Source organism: Chiroxiphia lanceolata, chromosome 3 (genome assembly GCF_009829145.1).
Source record: "Chiroxiphia lanceolata isolate bChiLan1 chromosome 3, bChiLan1.pri, whole genome shotgun sequence".
Taxonomy (NCBI): Eukaryota; Metazoa; Chordata; class Aves; order Passeriformes; family Pipridae; genus Chiroxiphia; species Chiroxiphia lanceolata.
In genome coordinates, this window is record NC_045639.1 from 60826908 (window position 1) to 60849643 (window position 22736).

General features: G+C 37.8%; 1 protein-coding gene across 2 annotated transcripts in view; it reads right to left on the reverse strand.

Moving 5' to 3' along the window:
* Positions 1-515: 515 nt before the first annotated feature.
* Positions 516-22736, reverse strand: part of TMEM200A (transmembrane protein 200A) — a 54933-nt gene continuing 32712 nt past the window's right edge. For both annotated transcript variants that reach the window (XM_032684356.1, XM_032684357.1), the window contains exon 2: positions 516-5353. In XM_032684356.1, the coding sequence (XP_032540247.1) occupies positions 3862-5337 (1476 nt within the window). In that variant the 5' untranslated portion in view covers positions 5338-5353 and the 3' untranslated portion in view covers positions 516-3861. The remainder of the gene's footprint in view (positions 5354-22736) is intronic.

Below are 22736 nucleotides of genomic sequence, written 5' to 3' on the forward strand. Positions count from 1 at the left end.
GTCCTATTTCCCAGCTTTCACTCAGCAGAAACTGAAGAACTAGCAATGCTGCATTTAAAGGATAATCAAAATCAATTTTAGGTCTAAGAATGGCACTCTGAGATGCTTGCAAAAAAAAATTTATTTAGGTAATATAAGAGGTAGGGCAGTTGTTGATGTCTACCTCCAAAACTAGCAGCCTCAAAAATTTTGCTCAGTTAATAGCATTAAATTCCATCTTCTTTCAAAACCAGATTGGGGGTGCCAGCTCACTTTCCCATCCTTTACACAGCTCCAGCCTTATGACAGCCATGTGGGTGGGTAACACTGTACTGAGGTCCTTTTGTTGCTGAGAAAGCTAATGCCTTCCCATCCATTAAGCCATGTGCAGTTGAGCAGCTGGAGCATTTGCCAGTCCCTCCTGCTGAATTTGGCACTGCTCTGCAAGAAAGGGTTTTTGGTTCATTGCCTCACAGGGAGAATAAGTTGGGCTCACCGGGGAGTAGTTAAAGTATCAACCTGGCGAGAATCCAATCCCTGTTTCAAGAATTTTATTCAGCAACCTTTTACAGTTTCACATAAAATACAGAGTCAGTCCTGTAAGAGACAATGTAATGCAGCATTTATGCTCTATCACTCTATCTAGCAGAGTCCTGCTCTTTATTTCCTGATGAAACTTGCCTAATAAATGAGCTTTGCCCAGGAGGGTGGGACAGACCTAAACATCAGTCTGATCCATAGCCAGTGATTAAGATGATTACCTAAAAAGTAGAAAATATATTTTTTAATAGTCTTAGGCAGAGGAAGAAACAAACTCATTGTGCAAGCAGTTCTTTCTCTCTAGAGTTATTATAAACAAAGGACACATTTCCTCTGGACAGATGTAACGTTTAGTTTATTCCATGAAAAGGCTTGTAGTGTAGCTACACAATTATTTCCTCTGATGACAAAACTAGTCCTAAACTTCCTGACTTTGGCTTCTTTTTCACCCTGGAGTGTACATGAAAAACTCATTGTGGGGCTGCACAGAGTATCAATAATGGAAATGAAATAATAAGAAAAAAAGCCTGTGAAGTGAATCTGCAACTGATTGAATAAGATATTTATACCCTAAAGATACAATTTAAGTTTAAGACATGCTCTTGTCTTCATCAGTTCCTTACCTGCCAACTGCACATGGCTCACATTTTGGTCACTGTAAGATTCCTGACTCTCCCCATGTATGAAGGGACTGAAGCACCTCTCCTATGAGGAATAGCTGAGCAACCTAAACTGTTTAGCCTTGAGAGTTCTCAGAAGGATCTTATCAATGTGTTTAAATATCTAAAGGAGCTGCAAAAAAGAAGGAGCCAGGCTCTGGAAAGAGTCTGTTGCCCAGTGACAGGACAAGGGGCAGTGGTCACAAACTGAAACACAGAAGGGTCCATCTGAACATTAGATAATCTCTCTCATTGTGAGGGTGACCCAGAACTGGCACAGGTTGCCCAGGGAGGTTATGGGGTCTCCCTCTTTGGGGTTACGCAGAAACCAACTCGACATGGTCCTGGAGCCCTTCTTAAGCAGAGGGGTTGGACAAGATGACCTGCAGAGGTCCTTTTCAACCTCAACAGTCCTGTGATTATCTGAATGAAAGCCTACCTTTTAGGGTAACTGGGGAATATTTTTGTAGTTGGTCTGTCAACCACAGAGTTTCTTTGCATGGTGCTATTTTGACTCCTTAAGTTGGTAGCTTTACCTTGGTAATTTTTTTTAATTTTAAATTTTTAAATTGGTACATTTTTCACTACCTGTTATGTTAAAAGCTGCTATACTTACAAAGGGACCATCATTCTCACATATGATAGTATGTGAAAAACAGTATTTTAAGCTATCTTTTAATGTAACTATTAAGGAAATAAAATGCTTGCATCATTAATGTCTTTTATAGTGTTTTCTATTTTTATGAGAATACTTACTGCCAAACTAAAAAGAATAGGATGTTCTTTTCATACAAAAATCCCCTGTATCAAAACCACTTTGAATATATTTCACATTACATGGGTAAAAAAACCATTCAGCCTTTACACGTGTAGGCATGTTCCTGAAATTAGTCATGACAAAATAAGAAGTGGTAGGCTAAAAAATTAAGTACAATGGTATATACAATGCTATGATACCTAATTATACTTTGATATGTAAGATTTGAGATCATAGAGGAAAAAATAGGTCTTAAAACACATATGTGTAGATAGACATTTTATTGCAAAAAATAGCAAATGTCTTAAGAACACAAACCAGAAAGTTATTAAAAGCTTCATAGCAAAATATTTAGCCAACTCTGTTACAATATATAGGCTTGAGGTTCTAACAGTTAACACTACGCCTCATCTCACTGAGCAAGTAATGCTCCTGATATATAAACATTGCACAGTTGAAATATGGAGCAGAATATTTAAAAAAGGGAGAGGGCATTTTTATCTTTGATCTTTCATAGCCAAAGTAATTGAGGAACAACGACACTTTTAAAAAGCTTTATTCTTTTTGGGAAAAGCCATTAAAAATAATTCCTGAGTATTTAGGTTAAGTGAATATATCAAATTCAACCAAGTAAGACCAACATCCTGTTAGGTAAGCCTAGTAGCTTGAAGTGACATTCTCTAGCACGGTGTCAAGGCAGGGCCATGGCCTAAATACCCTAATGAAATACATGAAAACCTTCTGATATTGCACATTCAAATTCTCCTTCTCTTTAGCAATAGCCTACAACTGTCAACTGTGAAGCCTGCTTTGCTGAGAAAAACATTGTTGTAAATGTCACTTCCTTTTGGAAAATCTTGTAATGCAAATTGCCACAGCTAAGCCTTCAGTGAACCATTACACCAATATTTATGTGAAATATATAAATCGAAATTTTAGGCAAGAGGCTTTTTTACAATATTAGTACACGAATTGTATGCTTTGTGTCAGTATTTTGAACACAGAGATCTAGTTATTTAGCTTCTCGCTATAGTAATGAGGCAATATATTAATTTTCCATTATTGTCTTCAGATGCATGCCCCAATATCATCTTATTATACATCATTTCTAAAATCCAGTCAGCATTCATCATGTTCCTATGATTTTAATTGAATCTTTCTATCCTGATTTTAAAACCGCTGCCAATCAAAGTGGTGTAGAGAACTGAATTTTCAGATTTCTTACTTTATACATGCTTTTCCAGAATTACGTGGTTAAGTTACAATGGATGTAGAAAGATTATTGTACGAAGCATAGTTAACAATTCACAACACCGGTATTCAGCTCGATCAACTACAATGAATTCACAAAAAATTGTTTTAATTATACCCACTCTTTTCTATCCACCTACCCCAATATGTAAACAAGTTTCTCATAATGACAATGGCAAGACTGCAGTTCAAGACGTACTGCATATGAAAGACAACACCCAGGAATAAAGGCTTGGATTTGACAATTCCAGTATGTGCTCCTGGTCACTTCCCATTCTAGACCACGAGCTCTGTTTTCAGACTCTTGCAGTCTTTAAAGAAAGATAGCTTGCAAGTAAATTGAACTTTTTTTCCTAATGCAGTCTCCTGGAGTCAAAGTGATAAAAAGTAACATGCTTATATAGAACAAAAGAAATAATGATTTGGGAATAATTGGAATCAGTGGTAACAAAACTGTCTGAGCAATGATAATGTACAGTATTGCAGCTGTATGTTACTACAACAAGAAACCCAGTATTACGAAGGTGAAGATTTCTGTTCGCACAAGCCAATTTTAATGGGCTATTAAGCATTTGGTTAAAAACAGGCTGGTACAGTCTCACTGAAAAGGAAACACTTGTCAAAATGCTTTTTTAAAAAATACTGTATGACATCATCTAAATTGTAATTTAAATATTAAAATCTTGTTTCAGAAGTTCCTCGCTTCAGGTTGTTACTCAAAAACTCATCATGTTCAAAACTCAAATTATTATGAGATCTTGATATCATAAGAAGTTTTTCCTTATTAGTAAAGTCTTTCTTGACCGCTGCTTGTGGCACAAGTAACCTATCCATTGGATCCTCTTTGTTTTCTAGCTTCATATATCCTTTACTGTTGCTTCGATCCAGTCTGGGCCAGCTGGGGTGTTTCCTTTGTTCAGCTTGGACAGTGAGCATAGATGGACCCCTGTCCAAGTCCAAGGACTTAGAATGTGAAGATAAAAGATGCAAAGATGTGTTGGAACCGAACTGTTTCCTGGCAGCACCAGGAGATAAAAGCTTTCCTGTGCTTGGTCCAAGAGTCATAGAAGATTTGAACTGACCAGATGGAGTGTCCACAAATGAATTGTGTCGTGGCAGCATGGGAACGGCCGGTCTGTAGGATTCATTGGTATCAGTTAGTGGAATGGCCAGAGAATCCATTGACAGATTTCTAGACTGACCCCTAGTGATCTCCGAGTCCTCAGTTATGTTGTCTATACTGGGCTCATCAATAACACAGTTATTCAGTTTAATTACTGGCAGTGTGAAAGCACTAATAGAAGATGATACAATGGATTTTGTTTCACACTTTATAGAATTAGTGCTTTTGTCATCTGAAGCCTTGCTGGAGTGAGGGTAAAGTCCAAAGACTGAACCAGATTGTTCAGTCAGCAGAGGTGGCAGGAGGCTACTAGTGGTTCTTTCTTCATTTAGTATAATCTCATCTTCTTCAGCAGAACTATCCATTCTAAGATTACTCTTGAAGCCAGAGAAAGGTGTAACCGTGTTTGCAGCCAGATGTGATGCACATGAGCTCCCACTGTGCCTGAGTTCTCCTTCCCCCAACAAGCCAGTGAAGGCACCGCTCAGCTGCTTTTGTTCCCTGATCCTCAGGGTGTGGATGTCTATTACAGTGGAGTATATGTCTCTCATGTGTATTATTTTTGTTTCTTTGTCACGGTTTTCATGCAGAATGGCATTTGCACAAATAAAAATGAAGATTCCAATGCCCATAGTAAAAGGGCCCAGCATTTTCATCTTATCTGAGTGCACGTGCTGTTCAAAGAAGCGAAGTAAAATGCTTCCTTGGCTTCTCAGGATCTGGGTTTCATTTACAGATAGATTATCTTCAGTTCCTAAAAGCTGTTCTTTTTGGGGCCAGTATCCAAGGATGGCCATTGCAATTCCAAAGAATGCAATAAGCACCCCCAAAACAAGAAAGAAACCCGATGGAGAATAAAGACGGATTTTGCCTCTGACAATTACTACATCTGTCCTGGGTCGGCGTCTAACTGGTTTTTTCTCCTCAGAAGCTGGTGCTGTGGCAAGATTTACATGTTGCTGAGATCTGGCAGAGTCTTGCCTTTTTAAGGCAGCCAGTCCTGTTATGACTCCTCCGGTTGCTATCATACTTCTATATTGTGCCCTGGAAAAAAAAGAAAAAAAAGTAGAAATAGTGAGGTAAACAAAGGTTGTCTCGGCAAATATAAATAGCATTTTGTTAATATGCAAATATTTCTTGATAATTAAAATATTCCTGACTTTTAAAAAGCTACTACTATAGCTTAATCTAGTTGTGACATAGTAGCAGTTTTGAGATTCACATGGCATCTTAAAAAAAAAAATTCCAGAAGACTTTTTTCACACAGGTAACAAAGCTTCCACCAGCGATACAGACAGTAACATAAATCTAGTGCTCTTAGTGGTGATATATCAGGACTAAAGATGAAAATATTCATAAGTCAACAGATAATTTATCTCTGCACTGGTCTGCAGCAAAGTCAACAATAGATTATGACCTTGTTGATAATTTTAGCATTTTAGCCAGTTCCTTTTAAAACTACTGATGCACAGTGACTGTAAATACAGTTCATTCTACATATCCCTTTTAAGAGAGCTTTCCTGATAGATTTTTGCATATATTCATACATATTTATTCCAGCATTTAAATAAGCTTTTAATAAGTCTATTCAGATTGCCTGAATCTCAACTACAGAATCATTTTTGCCTTTACTAATAAAGCTGATCCTCTCATATCTAAATCTTTTTATTCCTCTTGTTGTTCCTCTTAGACTACAAATCAAGAACCTCAGTTTAGTTTATCAGACAAGAAATCTTCATAAATTTCAAATGAATTCAAATTACCTTATTTTTATGAGGAAATTTTATTTCATTCAAGACTTACTTTCACACCTGCTTGTCTATCACATAAGAAAGATTAACAAGCAAAGATTTAAAAGAGAAAGTCATGTTTGGTAATTTTTTATGAGCAAGAGTAACAAATAAAACAACACAGTTCAAGACAATTGTATTTTATTTTACAAGGCATCTTGAACTTAAAAATAGTTTCTGAGCTTAATTATTTAATATTAGAAGTAATGAGAGATAATGTTGTAGAGTAAAATTAAGATACTATAATCCAGGTATTAAAAAATTATGTCCTCTTTGGTAGTGTTATTTTGCTCAGAGATAAAGGAAGGCTGACAGCCTTTTGCAGAGGAAAAGGCTGTGTCAAAGCCAGGGATGGTTTAAGAAGCAAAACTAAAGTGAGACTGGGTAAATAACATGAGACACTGAAAGGTGGAGGTAAAGCAAACTGGTGACTGCTTGCAATTTACAGGCAGTGATTTTCATCGCATCTCAACCTTTTTCTTTTGTTTTAAATGTTAGAAAAACAATTAGGTCTCTCATGGTATGAGAAACAGACAGATTCCTTACTTGGACGCTCTCACAAGCAGGTGTCACATAAGCACATCTACAAACAGCAATCAGTCAAACCCACCAAATATGAAATTAATAGGGAATTTAAGATAGGAGGCCAACTGGAAGGACTAATCCAGAAAAAAACCCCCTAGTGTTATTATCTGCTAAACAGCAATTCAGATGACAGACAGACAACCTGAACTCACTCCTAGCACCATCATTATTAAAGGACAGAGCACTTCCTCCTTCTCTGTAAGAAAGGTCTTTAAAAAGGAAGGATTTGAAAAAGGCCTAGGATGCTACGTATACAGCATTTTCTGAATTTCTGAAAGAGAAATTCATAGCCTTATTCCAAAAATCTGAGAAATTTCACTTGTAGTGTCAGGTTTCATGTTCACAAACTCCCTGGGAATTCTTAGCCTTTGCAATTAATTTCCCTTTTTAATGCTGCCTGGGAAAATTGCATAGTTCAGTGAAAATTAATGTCTTGAATGCTTCATTAAAATGCTTCATTAATGTCATGAATGCTTCATGCTTTTTTTTTAAGATAACAATTTTAAAATCCCCCAAAGAAAGTTATTCAACACTGAGAGTCTTTAAAACTTTCTTATTTCCTTACATGTTTATGGGTTTCTGCCAAAACAAAAGATCATTATTCTGTAAAACAATGTTTTGAATGTCTGGACAGAAATAAATAGGACTTAGCCATTATAAAAGCTTTTGCATTTTGTCACAACTCAATTAAATGTAATTAGCTTTCTCTGTGAAATTAATTAATTATGGCATATCTTTACTGAAATCAATAATCATACAGCTATAATCTAGTTTGTTCCATTAATCTTTTCCAGTTCCCAGACCTTTGTGTGGGACAAGGAGTTTCCATATTCATGTGGTATTTACAGGCATGCATGAACCCATCTGCTCGTTTTCAGGGCTACCAAGTAACTGCACTGGTAGAGCAGTTTAGTGCTAAGTTCTCACTGTGCCTGTTGGCAGGATTTGTTATTTTGTGTACTATACTGTGCTTATCACAGCTACCAGAATTGCACCAAACAGTGAGCAGAATAAGCTCACATCTTCTTGCTAAATATTTTAAACATATAAAGCCTTCCCAAATCTTCGTTCGCGAAGCCCAGCCATGACCTCTAGCAAGAATTCCCCCCTAACTCTGAAAAGTAGAGCCAGTAAAAACATACTTAAAAATTACATCTTGGGGTGTCTTTCTGTGGAAAGTCCTCATTTGCAAATTTTGCAAAAACTGGAAAACCACAACTCAATTACATTATTACTTGGTCTCCAATAACTTGAAGGACAGAAATTGAGATGTCTGAAAGTAAGAGAGAAAGCAAGATCTCTCACGGCACGTGTCTGTCTTCCAAACCATTCTATGATTCTTTGATTTCAGGGGAACATGCTGTTCCTCTGTTAATTTTACCTACACCAGAAATTGGGCACAGGGGAGGAAAAAGTCCAGCTGCAACAATACAGAAACATATATTATACATAGAAAGAGTATCTTTCCTATTTCCTGAGTTCACTTCTATATTACTAAATTTCCTTTCACGGTAAAAATCATAACCAGGTTTGTAAATTATAATTTGAAATAAGCCACGGGGTTGGTTAGGCTTATAAGCTACTTAATATACCAGCAGTTGAATTTTGATCTCTTCTGCATCTAATAAAATCAGATGTTAACAGAAGTATTGGTGTGAGATGATTTCACTTCATGCTGACAGCTTTACAGAAGCCAATTACAATGAAGTGCCTATTAAGATGGAAACCATTTTTAGAAAGTATCATATTTATTATAAAAAGGCATTGTAGATACATTTGATTTATTCTGCAAACCTGTTAGTTTTGTCACATAACAGCCATAATAAGTGCTGCTCATTAAATGCTACTTCTCTTATTTAACTTAGCACAGTGATTACTTTTAGTTTTACCCTGAAGTCTGAATTCAAACTTCTAAACAAGCGAAGACTTAGAAGACTTTTACTCAGAGATAAATAAAGATTATGCTAAGAGCTCAGACAGCATCTCTTTAGTGACACTGTGAATGATACATGCTGGCTCTGCAAGAAAGCAAATAATGGTAAAATGGAATGCATTTCCCAAAAAAAAAAGGGACAGGCCTGTAATTCATTTTATAAAGTATAACTGTCTCACTGATACAAAAGCACCACAGCTGACAAGGTCCTTTTGAAGAATAAACTTTGAACAATTCTCTAACCTTGTGACTGCTCCATTTGTTTCATCTTCAGCAAGAACATCAGGTCCAAAGGCCTGGACAGCTTAGGGCTTTAGTCCTGAAAGAAGCAGCAGCCCGTATTTACCTCTACATTTAGCTTCACTTTGCTTTGTGCTGTTGTTATAGAGCGGCTCTGACACCAGCCCTGCCAGCCATTCAAAGATCATTCAAAGAAAGCCCATCTTGGCAGAGATCCTGTGAAGCAGCTCCTGCTTGTTCTCCCTCTCTTGGCATTGTTTGCACAGAGAATGGCTCTTGACACTTCAGCTGTAACCTCTTTAATGACCACTAGCAAGATGTACCTCAACTCTCATCCAGGAGATAGGCTAAGCTCAGTCCCCTGGATCTGGAGATGCCTTAAAAAAAATCCAGCAGCAGATGGGTTGTTATGTGGCCCCTTAGCATGAAGAAAGGACAGACCCCTCAGCAGATACTACTGGTAGTGAGCCACACAGCAAGGACAGAGAAATGGAAACAAAGGGAAACACCTGGATAACTGTGGTGGGGAATGCCAGGTGCCCATCAGAACTGCTCTGTCACTGCCCTCCTGAGCTGGATGGGGGGAGAGAAAATAACAAAAGACCTGTGGGTAGAGATCAGGACAGGGAGAGATCACTCATCCATGGCCATCACGAGGAAAACTGACTCAACTTGAGGAAATTAGTTTAAATTATTACCAATTAAATCTGTGTAGGATAATCAAAATTAAAACAAGATCTTAAAAGCACCTCCCCCCCACTCCTCCCTTCTACATGGGCTCAGCTTCATTCCTGAATTCTTTACCTCCTCCCCGCTGCAGTGCAGGAGGATGGGGAATGGAGGTTGCGGTCACTTCAACCCACATCTTCTCTGCCGCTGCTTCCTCCTCAGGGGGAGGACTCCTCACACTCTTTCCCTGCTCCAGCATGGGGATCCTCCCACAGGGTACTGTCTTTAAGGTACAGACTGCTCCAGCAGTGACCACCATGAGGTCACAAGTCTTATCAGCAAAGCTGCTCCAGTGTGGGCTCCTCTTTCCATGGGTTCACAGGTCCTGCCAGGAGCCTGCTCCATCACAGTCTTCCCAGAGTCATAGCCTCCTTCAGTATGGGGTCCTCCAGGGGCTGCAGGTGGATATTTGCTCTCCCATGGACCTCCATGGGCTGTAGAGAGGACAGCCTGCCTCACCATAGTCTTCTTCACAGGATGCAGGAGAATCTCTCCTCCAGTGCCTGGAGCACCTCCTATCCCTCCTTCCTCAGTGATCTTGCGGTCACTGAGGACTGTTTTTTCCCTTCTCAAATCCGTTATCTCAGAGGCACTACAGTAGCTGCTGATGGGCTTGGCCTTGGCCAGCGGTGGGTCCATCTTGGAGACATAGGAGAAGCATCCAGAAGCTTCTCACAGAAACCACCCCTGTAACCCTCCCACTACCAAAACCTTGCCACACAAACCCAATAAAGTAACATTTGTAAAAGTATGTGTAGGTAAGGAGCCATGAGAGGGCCTGCAGCCCATCTAAGAAAGATGAGCCAGAGGAATAAATTCATGCAGGAAATTTGCAGACATGAATCAAAAACGGGTAACGGAATGACATCTGCTTTTTCCTTACATTACACTGGCTATCCAGTCCAAGGTTGCCAGAGAGGCTGGAAGGGTTTCTCTTTTATCACCTTTCCATATGTGAAAAGGTTGCTCAGATGCTCAAAGATAGGATATTATAAAGGAAGTTTAAGAAAGAGGGTAAAAATACCTTTCACAAACAATTTTTTTGTGAGTAACCACTAGACTTTGCTAAGCAAAGTATGAGGTATTTACCTAACCAAGTCAGGTCAAACAAATCAACAAAGAAATGGTAGATTCACTCTGTGAGACAAAGGTAAGGCCTAGGTAAATTATCATAGACAAACTGTAGTCCTTCTCTTTTACCAGTACATCAAGGTACCACTGGTGACCAGACAGAAATATGGTGTATTTGGGCCATCACCATCACTCATATCTGACTTGACAGATATATGACTGACATACAGACATATCTGTCAGCCTAGAGAAAGGAAGGGAGGCAGGAAGCAGCTGACCTGAGGACTTGCTAAAGTAGCTGCAGAGCACAGAGCAACCTGAACAGTCTCAACAAATCCACGGGGGGGGGGGGGTGGGGGGGGGGTATGGCAGATAAAAGGAGCGACTCAGAGTCCTTCTGAAGCTAGAAATTGTCTACAGAAGTAATACTCAGTTATCCTTTGGAAGCTAAGCAAATTACAAAATTGATGTGATAAGATTTCAAGGGATTTGAGCCCAGTTGATTCACTGATTGATAAACCCAGATAGAAGAGATGGGTTGACTGCAAGAACCTATTACAGACTGCATATTTCTGTTTTAACAGCAACTGAGGCAAAAGCTGCTATTTGGACAACAGTTCTAATGCTAGGCAGCTTAGGAAAATCTGAAAGATGTGTGTACAAGAACACAGATTCAACAGAAGAAATGGATTCCATAGCATGTTTTAGTGGCTCCAATTAACTTCTGGTTCTACAAACTACAAACTATTTCTTTTTCTCTTTCACCTAAGAGACCACCACCTTAATACCCCTCTTCCCTTCCTAACGACTAGCATCTCCTTAACTGGTACTGCTGTTGAGTAACTTTTTTTTCAGAGATGATCTATTAAAAATTTAATTAATCTCTCAGAAACTATTATCAACTCGCAACTTGTAGTAAGTTTTAAAGCTTGCGATTTCTATATTAGGTGCCTGAAAGCTTATCTAATTTTTTTCAACTATTTGGTACTATATAAGTTATTACTTCTACCTACAACTTAGTCTTTTGAATACACACATAATAATTTAAATTCTATTGAGATCTTACACTTAATTTAAATTCTTCACAGCAAAGATGGGAAGCAAACTAAAGAATACCAGAATAGTATTTCTTTAATATTATGTTTTATTCCAGATACATTTCTGTGTCCCTTACCACTTAAAATCTTTGCAGGATACTCTTGCTTGCATAAATATTTCTCTTTTTTTCTCATTTATTCTTTGAAAAATTACTGAAAATTATATGAAATTATCTGAACTGTACATGCTATTTCCCTGTAGTTTAACTCTATGTAAAACTTTCTGAAAAGTTCAGCTCTTGTGTTTCAGTAAAGAACTAAATGTTACGGCAGTAAGAAGCAGTAAGAAATAAGAACCTCATTTATATTACTGTAGCTTTTCCTATCTTAATATTTCAGCTTATTAGGAAATTTATTTCCCATCAGTACTTGACCCATTATCATTCAAGTGACTCAATTTCAAATTTTAACAAGAGGACACATTTTAACATTGGGGAAAGTTTCCTTTCCCCTTGATAACCCTAGAGCCCTAGAAATAAAGAAGGTGTGCAAAAGACTGTTTACTCACAAAATATTTCCCATAATTAAGAATGAAAATGATAAAATAATGAGAACTGAAGACATAACTGAGTAAACAAATCAATATTAAGCTGTATTTAACACATCTATACTTTCTTCTGATGTACAGTATATACATATCAATATGTTATCTGTGCATAGAGGTTGTCATCTGGTACAATCTGTTCTATTCCAAAGGCAAAAATTTACAACTTTATAGGCCCAAAGGGATTAACCATTCTGATAGACAGAATACAGCAACAGCCAAACAGAGGGCAGTTTCACAAGAAACGGAAAAAATCATCTCAATTTATGTTTTTATTTAGCAGTTTAACAAGCAGCCTGCTCCAAGTGCCTAGCACACCAATGGGACTACCTTGCAATGCCTCTCTCTACATATCCATTCATCAGAACATGACCTGGTTAAACAGAGTAAAAAACAAAGCAAGCAAGCAAGCAAAAGTCAACTTTTGTATTCATGATTATGAAGTATTTTGAGTGCACTTTAACTGACATTAGGCAAGGAGAAAGCATGTGGAATATGGTACTAAAAATCTTCATAACTTTGGCTGGGATTTCAAAGTCATGCAAGCAAAAGCCATGGATGGGAAATTGCACAACTATTTAAAACATTAAACCTTTGAAATTACCCAGTGAAACCAATCCATTTGGGTTCAAATTCCCTTTAAGGTGTCCCTTATAGGCTCTAAAGAGATATTTTTCACTCATAAGTGAAAAATAAAAGCTTGGTATTAAGGAAACATCAAAATATGTTGGGAAATTTGAAGTCTGACAGTGATACAGTTGTTTAAAAAATCTAGATCTGGTAGTGGTTTTCAAATCTGCACTGTACTGGTCCAAGCAAGACCATGGGGGCCCAGCAGTTATCTCTGCAGAATCCGTGAAAGATAGCTAGGCGTGGCACATCAGAACTTCCTTTAAAAATCCACAATTTTTACTGCTTTAAGGAATCCAAGGGTGCCACAAATTGTGAAGGATAGAAACCCACTAATTTGGAATGGATTAAGAGGATGAACTGAGCACACTTTGGGAACACAAGAGAAGCAGCTCATTGTTCTACTAAACAAAGTTGGATACTCAAAGAAACTAAGAAGGGAAAATGAACTTTTAAAAAACAAGACTAGACTTTAATGAGAGTCATGAGATCTCATTTTTATATAGATTCTATAACTATACAGTGTCACACTATTTTGAAACATATGCAAAGAGGTACCTTTGCATCGTGCAAAGCGGCACAGTTCCTTTTTATTGAGGTGACTGATGCAAATTTCAGTCGTGGCAAGTATTTGAAGGAGACACATTGAATCCACACTCGATATATCAAATCTCTCTTTGTACTCAGATTCATTCTACTTCATTAGCAAACCTGGACCATGGCACTCCCTATCATGACCATTATGACTGTCCATTACCTTGTGTTAAAGCACAGTGAGGAAAGTCCAGGTATGACTGTGAGTAACCAAATTTCCTAATCTAGCTTTCCTCAAGCTGTTGCACTGTCTGCATAATGACTCAGTGGAAAGGTTATAAAATTACACCAAATCACAGAAATTACAATAAAAAATCCTTGACCCTCCACTATTATTTGGAGGGGGGAAAAATAAAATGCCAGGTAACAAAAAAAAAAGAAAACAGGAAAAAAGAAAATATAAACAAACAAACAACAACAAAAAAAAACACCACAAAACCACCAAACTAGTCCTATAAACTTATACTTCACTACTATTAAGCAAAGCTCCCAACTGGACAAGGAATAGACCTTAGTTACAAGGATACAACTAATCAATACCCAAACTTTAAAAGCAATTTAGTTCATGCCAGCAGTAATGCAACCCCCTTTTTTCTTTAGAACTCTTTTCCTCTGCTCCACTGGGAGAGAGTTCCTCCCTGTATCCAGTCTGCACCTCTCCTGTTGTCTCAGGTCCTAACACTATCTGGCACAGTGAAGAGCTTGGTTCTGGCTTCCTGATCACCCTTCTGTAGGTACTGGGGGGTTGTTGCTCAGTCCTCCTGAAGCTGCCCCTTCTCCAGGGCTGACCCAGCCCTCACTCAGCTCACCCTTTTCCCAGGCGAGAGCTTCAGATCCTGGCCTCTGTAGGCACTCCACACTGAACTTGCTTCAGTCTGCAAATGTCCTTTCTTCACATTTTATTAATGTGAAAGTTATTTTTTGAAATCACCTGGGCTTTTCTTTAGCTCTAAACTAACTTGCAATAATCAACCAACAACTAGAAAATATGAACTAAAACTTGCAACCTTAGAAATAATGATAAATATAATTGTAACGGAAGCGAGGATACCTGCTACCCAGGTTCAGGGAATGCTGTGACTGCAGCAGAGAAGTCACAGAGAAAAAAACCCCTTTTGAATGTCTTCATCATTTACAGTATCTGCCATATACATTAATTATTCCAACTATTATGCCAAGGTCAAACGTAAGGTGAACACCCAGCAATACTGCATAAAGATGAATGCCTGAGCTGCTTTATTCTCTTTGCTATTATTTCTCCTTCAGCCTGATCCTTTCAGAGGGTCATATATTATAATTCTGTGCAAAATCAGCAACATTCAATATTGGCAGCATTACACAGAGCTCGTTAGCTACTCACAAAAGCACAGAGCAGACATCAAAGAGAGAGAGAAGGAACCTGAGTTTCTATATTTTGTTTTCAAGATACTGCTCTATGACTTGGCCTAGATTTGGTCTGCCAGCTTTTGCTTGACCCAGTTGAACTCACTTTTAGATTTGTTCCATCTTCAACGTCTACTGGCACACTGCAATAAATCAGATGTGAGTCTACAGAAGTTCATGGATTTTACCAACGTAAAACTCATGCAAAATGAGGTTGGTGCCAAGTCTTGCACGTCTGGAACAGCTTTCCTATCACTATACAGTGAACCAAACATATTCTTAGGTCACAAAACACCTGATGTCCTGAATTCCCATCTGTCCTGCTCTCTCTAGCTGGACCGTCTTAGTTAAAGTCCTAGATGATGCTCTCAAGAAACACAAGATCTCAGGCACTGGATGTGCTTATTTGCGGAATGCCTACATAACCTCTGTATCCAATGTATATATTAATTAGTAAATTTAGAGATGTAACTTGTTTTCAGAACTGTGCACCAGTAACTTCTTTACTTATGCACAGAAATTTTCACTTCTTCTGCACAGATATGTCATGTCTTTTTCCAAAATATATTACAGAACTACAACAAAAAGAAAAAGGGAGCTAAAAAAAGAAAGGGGAAACAAAAAATGGGAAGTAGCTTTATAAGATTTGAATAAAAGTTGTTTAAAAGGTGATTGATTAATAAAGTGTTTTAATTTTCTTCCTAGAAGAAAAAAAACCCCAAACAATATGCACACAGGAAAATAAAAGCTGGATACATGAGGCTTTACTGCTGGTTTTATTTGCTTGCATTCTCCAGTTTGTCTGAGCTTTTCTACTAAAAAACAGCTAGGGTTTTTTTAGCCTAAACTGAGCAAGGCGATAACTGTCCTTTAAAACTGAAGTGACAAAATCTGTTTCTAAGCTATTTTAGCACTTTAGTTTGTGTAAACCCATTTTCTAGTGAAAATCAGTACTACAAATGGAAGCAGATACTGGTTGTTTAGCCAAAGATTCATAATTATTTTAGATACATTTGTCCATTCGCATTATTAGTGTTCATATTCTGTAAATAGAAAAGAGCCTGGGTTATATACATCTACAGGTGAAATACCTAGACTATTTAAAACCTTCTATGCCATGCAATCTGTCTGCTTTCAGTATAAACAGAAAGTAAAGCATTTTATTGAAACTAATCACTTTATGACCACAATCTAATTTAAAATGTGTAAAAGAAGCATGTGGATCTTTATGCATTTATTGTAGCTTGCTTTTTTTCGTTTTTTATTTTTTAGACTTTACCAAGAATAAAAAGGAGCTTCTCTTAAAAGTAAGAAACTGAACACTTCGAGATAATACTATAGCCCAGCAATCTAGAACTGAAATCCAAAATTCACAGAACTAATGTGAATTCTGAAGCAAGCTCACACAATGCAGATCAGAGTACTGACCAGTTATCAACCACAAGTCATGAAACAAATTTTATAAAGGTCTCTAGATGCTTCTGAAAGACGGAATGTGTAAAAGCAGAGTAAAAGACATGTTATCTGTCATTTCCTGCAAAGGAAAGGCATGACTAAACACTCCAGGGCCCAGTGTGCCAGATAAAGTGTTTCCTAATAAAAACCAAACATGAAACAAGAACGAAAATGTAAGGAAATATCTTAATTTTCAAGAACTAGGATTGATGGTTCTTTACACTTGAAATTTTGAACAAAACAGTGAGAGATACTTGGTGTTGACGTATAAGCACAAGTAATGCTGGAGTGATCTGGCTACCATTTACAGTCACATCATCTAGCTGAACTAGCAATATGTTACTTGATTTGATCAGAGGCAAAATCTCCAGCTTGGACATACACTTAATATAGGCACTGACCAGCTGTCATGAGACCAAACAAATGTCCATATCTACATGCTCAGTTGATCAAGTTAATTAGCAGGTTCTAACAACTGTAATTTCCCCGTGTATATAAGTCCAGTTACTGTAAAATCAAATAGTATCAGGAAAAAAATGAAGTAGGTATTTCAAAGAAAGCTTAAGTAATACACATCTTAGATATGAAATCAAATCTACTTGCTCCACGACTAAGAAGTCTGAGCAGCACTTTCCCCCTGACCTAAAAAATACTTCTTGTTCTATAAAATGTGCAAACTCAAAGCAGCAGGAATTAGCATGCTCTGCTGTCAAGAGACCTAGGACCAATTTTTTCAAACAGAAATAACGCAAGAGTCTAACTCTGAATAGTACTTAGATATCTACATTGTGTACTTGTATTTGAAAATCTCAGTGCATGACAGATGTACAAAAATAATGTTAAGTGCCCAGCTTAGCAGAACTTAAGGACCTAGGACCAAAAAGTAAATGTTGAAGTCACAAACAACCCTGCTACCTGTTCATCAAGCCTGGCAGCATAGTTTTAATTTAGTGGCCAAAGCACTTCTCTGGGAATTGAGGTGTCTTGTGTGCCAGGCCTCTCTACCAGCAGGAGACTTTTTCCCGTGTCTTTAGTACTAAAGTCCATACAAGGAGTCTTTCGAAGAAGAAATAGAATTTGAGTTCCCTGAGCTCCTCAGCCACAAGGTGTTTGTATGGCCAAGAGGAACAGCTGGGGCCTTATGCTATCATTATGCTCATCAGATCTGTAATTACATTCCAAAATCTCCTTTGATGACTACGATCTAAGGAACACTGAAAACATGGGTCAGTATTAGGATGTCTTTTAAACTAAAGGCCTTGTACAAGTTAACCTACCCAGCCAAGACGCAAGACAAATCACTCCCTCCTAAGGTCTCTGTTGCTGTAATTAGTAAGGTCACAGTACCCAAGCTGTCACATTTAAAGACAATTCCAGCATCTTAATACTAATTTTCGGTGATTCAGGGGGACAGCTGGACTGTCAGTTACAATATCATTACATTCATCCACAAGGGGAGAAAAAACAGTGTATGATATTTAGGTTATTCTATGTTAGTAAACTAATTAGGCCATTGTTATATCACAGCTATTAGGATATTAATGGAACGAAAACATTCTTGGGTCTCAAGAATCCCACAAAAATAAGTAAACTGGTTAGTGTGATGCTATTTCCAATATGTCTACAATAGTTTCAAATGCTTGATACAAAAAAGGGATAGTCAAGTCAAGGACTATTTCTTAGAGAATGGAAAGCATAGTTCAAAAATACTTTTGGTATCCCACAGTCACACTTTTTTGCCCACTAATGGATGACACAGAAATAAATTATTATTAAATTAACAGTAAACCTCAGTTACATCTTCGGCAGACTAGAATGATCTATCCAGACATCCACATGGGGGCATCAGTAGAACCTGTAAGCATCCACACTGCTAGTCGGCTTTTTACAAAGTACACAGAAGAGCAGCAGTTACAAGACATAAATTAATATTTCACATGCATAAAACAATAGAAATGTCAATATGAAGGCTTAATATCATTACTGTAATGTAAATTATCCCTCACAAACAATTTCTTACATACTTTTAATCAACTCCTTTATCACTTGCATTATAATAACCACTCTCTTTGTGCTGTAACACCAAAACTAAGGATACTACAAATAGGAACAATCAGCTGGGAGCCAAGTAACCTATGGGTAGTGAGATGCTAAGAGAAAGACATGCTGAAATACTGTGGGCCACATTTATGGAATTGTATCTTAAGCTACATGACTCGCATAGTAAATCCCTTTTTTTCTTTTACCATGAACTATCTGTGTACAGCATTGGGGGTTATAGCCAAACAATTCCTTTGTAGTACATGGAATTAAAGTTAAATAGAGCAGAATAAGTGCTACCTCCTTGTCTCTACTTGCTTACAAAATGTCCAGGTGTTGTTCACATAGGGGACTTCACATACAGCACAAAACTTGTGACCCTTAAAAGGTCTGCCTCCCTCAACTCAGCCACTTACATTCCATACTGTTGCCTTACATTTCAAATATAAATAGCTCGTCCATATTATCAAGTCCCCTGAAATACAGCAGAGTTGATCTTATTTCACTTTGCATCCAGGAATCAGCACATGCCTGTCCTGCTATTTTGCAGAAAACCGTCTCCATTCAGTTTTTCCAATTAGACTGGGTTCCTAAGAAACCTTGTGGAACAGTCGGCTACTAGACCTTAGAAAAATTAGAATATTCCTAGCACATGAGGAATGATAAATAGTGCCCCAGTTAAAGACCTATTAATGAATGCCCTGCTGATAACACGCTAGCTTATCTAGTGGGTTGTGAATTTTCAGTGCCCTCATTCGTAAAGTCTATACATCTGTGTTTTAACATATTTGAACTACCCCGCAATTGCCCATGTATTTTAAAACATGACTTCAGTTGACTCGTGTGATCATGACAGATGTCAACACAGACTGATACTAGGTAACATTTTAATTTTAGGGGAGACGTAAACTATTATTAGCACGTATTATAGGTTGCAATTTATTCACAAATGACTTGCAGCAATTTTTTTTGCCCCTCGACATCCTCACTTTCATTATTGCTATATCACCTTACGATATTAATATTTTACTTACTTTGCTTTAGCTTGGATATAGTCATTGTTAATTAAAGAGATAAATATCAGTTTATTTTAATGAATATCCTCCTGACTTACACAAAGCCAGCATAATGTTCAGAATCAAGTACTTCTAAATTAGGCACAATTAAACTAAAATTAATCCATAACCACAATTATTTGGCACCTTATTAAAAACTGTTGATCTGTCTTGCAAATATAGACAGCATAAACACCTAAGAGATCATTTCAACAAGAAGTTCAAAGTCAAGAAGACAAAAAATATATAGTCAAGTTTTTCCATTTAGTGTAAAAATTACATTTATGGCTTTAGAGTCTTCTCAGCTAATCACAGAGCCTTTGTAGGTATCAGTCAGTTTGGTATGTCTAAACCTTTAGCCCAATTTCTGAACGCATTGCTGAGGAGAAAAGAAAGTAAGGGTCAGTAAAACTCATCAGACTACCAAGTGACAACAGATACAGTATGGGTTACTTTTTTTTTTTTTAAGAAATTACTGCAAAACTATCAGTTCTGTCTAAGAAAAGCAGGATGAAGAAATGAGGAGAGGGAGATTAAATTGAAAATGTTGAGCAGCAAGAAGCTGTCAGCAGTTCACCATAGTTTACAGTTCAGAGTGTAGGGGAAAGAGTGAAATACAATGTCACCAGTTAATTAACTTTTCAGTAGAAGGCTAGCAATGTGTTACCAAATTACTTCAAATAGATTTATTTAGACAGTTAAACCAACAAGCAAAAACAAAACTAAAATTATCCACACATATTTGAAGGCATTCACTAAAATTCATAGAAAATATATAGAACACTTTTAAACAAATGCTTATTTACAATTCATCTTTTCTCACAGTTCTGCTTAAAGGTCACAATTCAATGCTTGTTCCTCCTAGAGGAAATATGGCAGCAATGTCAATGTAAGTATGGAGTAAGTGGCAACCTTAAAATACAACAGAAACCATGAAACAGTTGGGACTATCCAGGTTAGTGAAGTTAGTGCCAACCAGAGCACGTCTGAAGTGTAACCAGTTTCCAGTTGTGTGAGATACTGTCATAACGTGTCAATTCTGAAGGCAGGTACTAACCTCTTTCACTTTCTTGTGAAAGCCTCAAGGGCTTTGATTCTGCAGAAAAGGTGCTTCCTAGAAAGCCTTGGGTAAAGTAAATAGGTTAGATAGCTGGATTAGTGGGTGTATATATATATATATTTGTACATGAGTTGAAGTTCATTATGGGACTAAAATGTGAATAAAGTAATTATTACTTGTTCACAGCAATTAAAAAAGTGCAGCAACACCACATTAAGCCAGATATCTGACAAAGTAAAAGGATAACTGTTATTTTTTACTAAAACTGTGCCCTAGAATTAGCAGAGCAAATATCAAAAGGAAAGAGTTCTGTACAACATGAACTGAGCCTGACATTTGAAATACTGGCCAATAGAGCTGCAAACATTGAGGACCACCCAAAGTGAATAAAGAGGTAGAGGAGCATGCAGAAAGATGAACCAGATCACGTAACTGCGCAAACAGCTTGGAATGTCAGAGACAGAATGTAATTTAACCAATGCAAATGCCAAAAAAATTAAGATAATAAATGCAAACATACTACGAAGCAAGGAAGAATCAAACTGACAAAGATACCTATGCAAGCAATGAAAAAACATGACATGAGAATGAAATCAAAAGGGAAGGTAAAAAAAGCATCTGGTTATGACAACTGTTTAATTTGTAGGAAATACGTAAGGTCTGTGGGAGTTAACTAGTCAGATACACTTGCAGCTTCTGGCAGATTTGGCAGCTGATCACATCCTCCAGGTTCAGCTGGAGGACAAGATTTTACAGAACAAGATTCTCCCTTTCCTTTCACATCACACTGTTCTTCTGCTATAGAAAGGATCAACCATCAACTGCCCAGAGGTCAAAATGATCACTTCACAGGTGCTTCATTTAGGCTTCTCATTTAGACTTCCCATTTACTCTTCAGTTTTTGTTATCCTAGAGCATCTCTAAGACACCATCAAGAAACAAGAAGGCTTGCTGCAGTCCTCACAGAAGTCACAGACTGCTCTACGCTCATTCAGCACAGTCAACTAGCACAGCCACCACCGAACAGAGAAGTACACAGTACTCCGAGTGGTTCATAAGCCACTCAGCCTCAGACACTTATGCCAGCTGACTCCAATGGAAACGTGTCTGCATTGCCCTGGTACACATGCATGAGGCTTCTCAGGCTGCCTTGACATTCCAGGGTGTGGTTGTAAGTGAGGCACATCCCAACCAAGAGCATTCTGGATTCCAGCCAATTCTGACGCTTCTGCCTTTCAAATAGCTGCGAGTTTGAGAAAAGGTTCAACACAAGCCTTTGGCAATTTTTCACAACTGAGTTGCTGAGTGGGTGAAAGAATGGGTCAGAACAGAGGGCACTCACATCATCTCTGCTGTAGTCCTCGAAAGCTAAATTCAGAAGAGAAAGATCTAAAAATAAAATGACTACTACATAATTTGAAATATAATTTCTGTACTGTCAAAAAACAGGCTAGATCATGTTAGTATTTTTGTTGTTGTTCTTAGTGGCAAATTTCTATATGTTGCAATGTTTTATTCAAGATCTTTGAAGGATCCTGCTGCAAACTGCAACCATGAACACCCCCAGCACTTCACACTGGCTGGAAGCTGTGTTTAGATTTTTCACATGAAAAATCTCCATCTGAGAAAGAAAAAAAATTATCCATTTTACAAGAAGTTTGTGTGTGCACATTATATGGAGCCAGGGCAGAACCTTAAGATGACAAACCTAGATGTGTTAAACCAAAATGCCCCTTACTTTGGAACTAGTGGGACAGATTCCTAAATAATCCCTAAATTAGCCTGGAAGGAATTATTGATTCTTCAGTTCACAGATTTTACCAAAGAAGACTCCCTTGAATGCAGAACCTTTCTTGGTGAAATATTCTCACTTATACTGAAATAATTGCAGAAATGTGATTAAAGAGTGTTCATGTTATCATCATAGAAGGGTTTGGGTTGGAAGGGACCTTAGAGATCTTCTAGTTACAACCTCCCTGCCAGGGACAAGGACACATTCCAGTAGATCAGGCTGCTCAAAGCCCCATCCAACCTAGCCTTGAACACTTCCAGGGACGGGCATCTACAACTTCTACAACTTCTCTGAACAACCTGAGGGTGCCTCACCACCCTCAATGAATAATTTCTTCCTTATATCCAATCTAAAGCTACCCTCTGTCAGTTGAAAGCCATTTTACCTTGTCCTATCACTACATGACCTTGTAAAAAGTCCCTGTCCAGC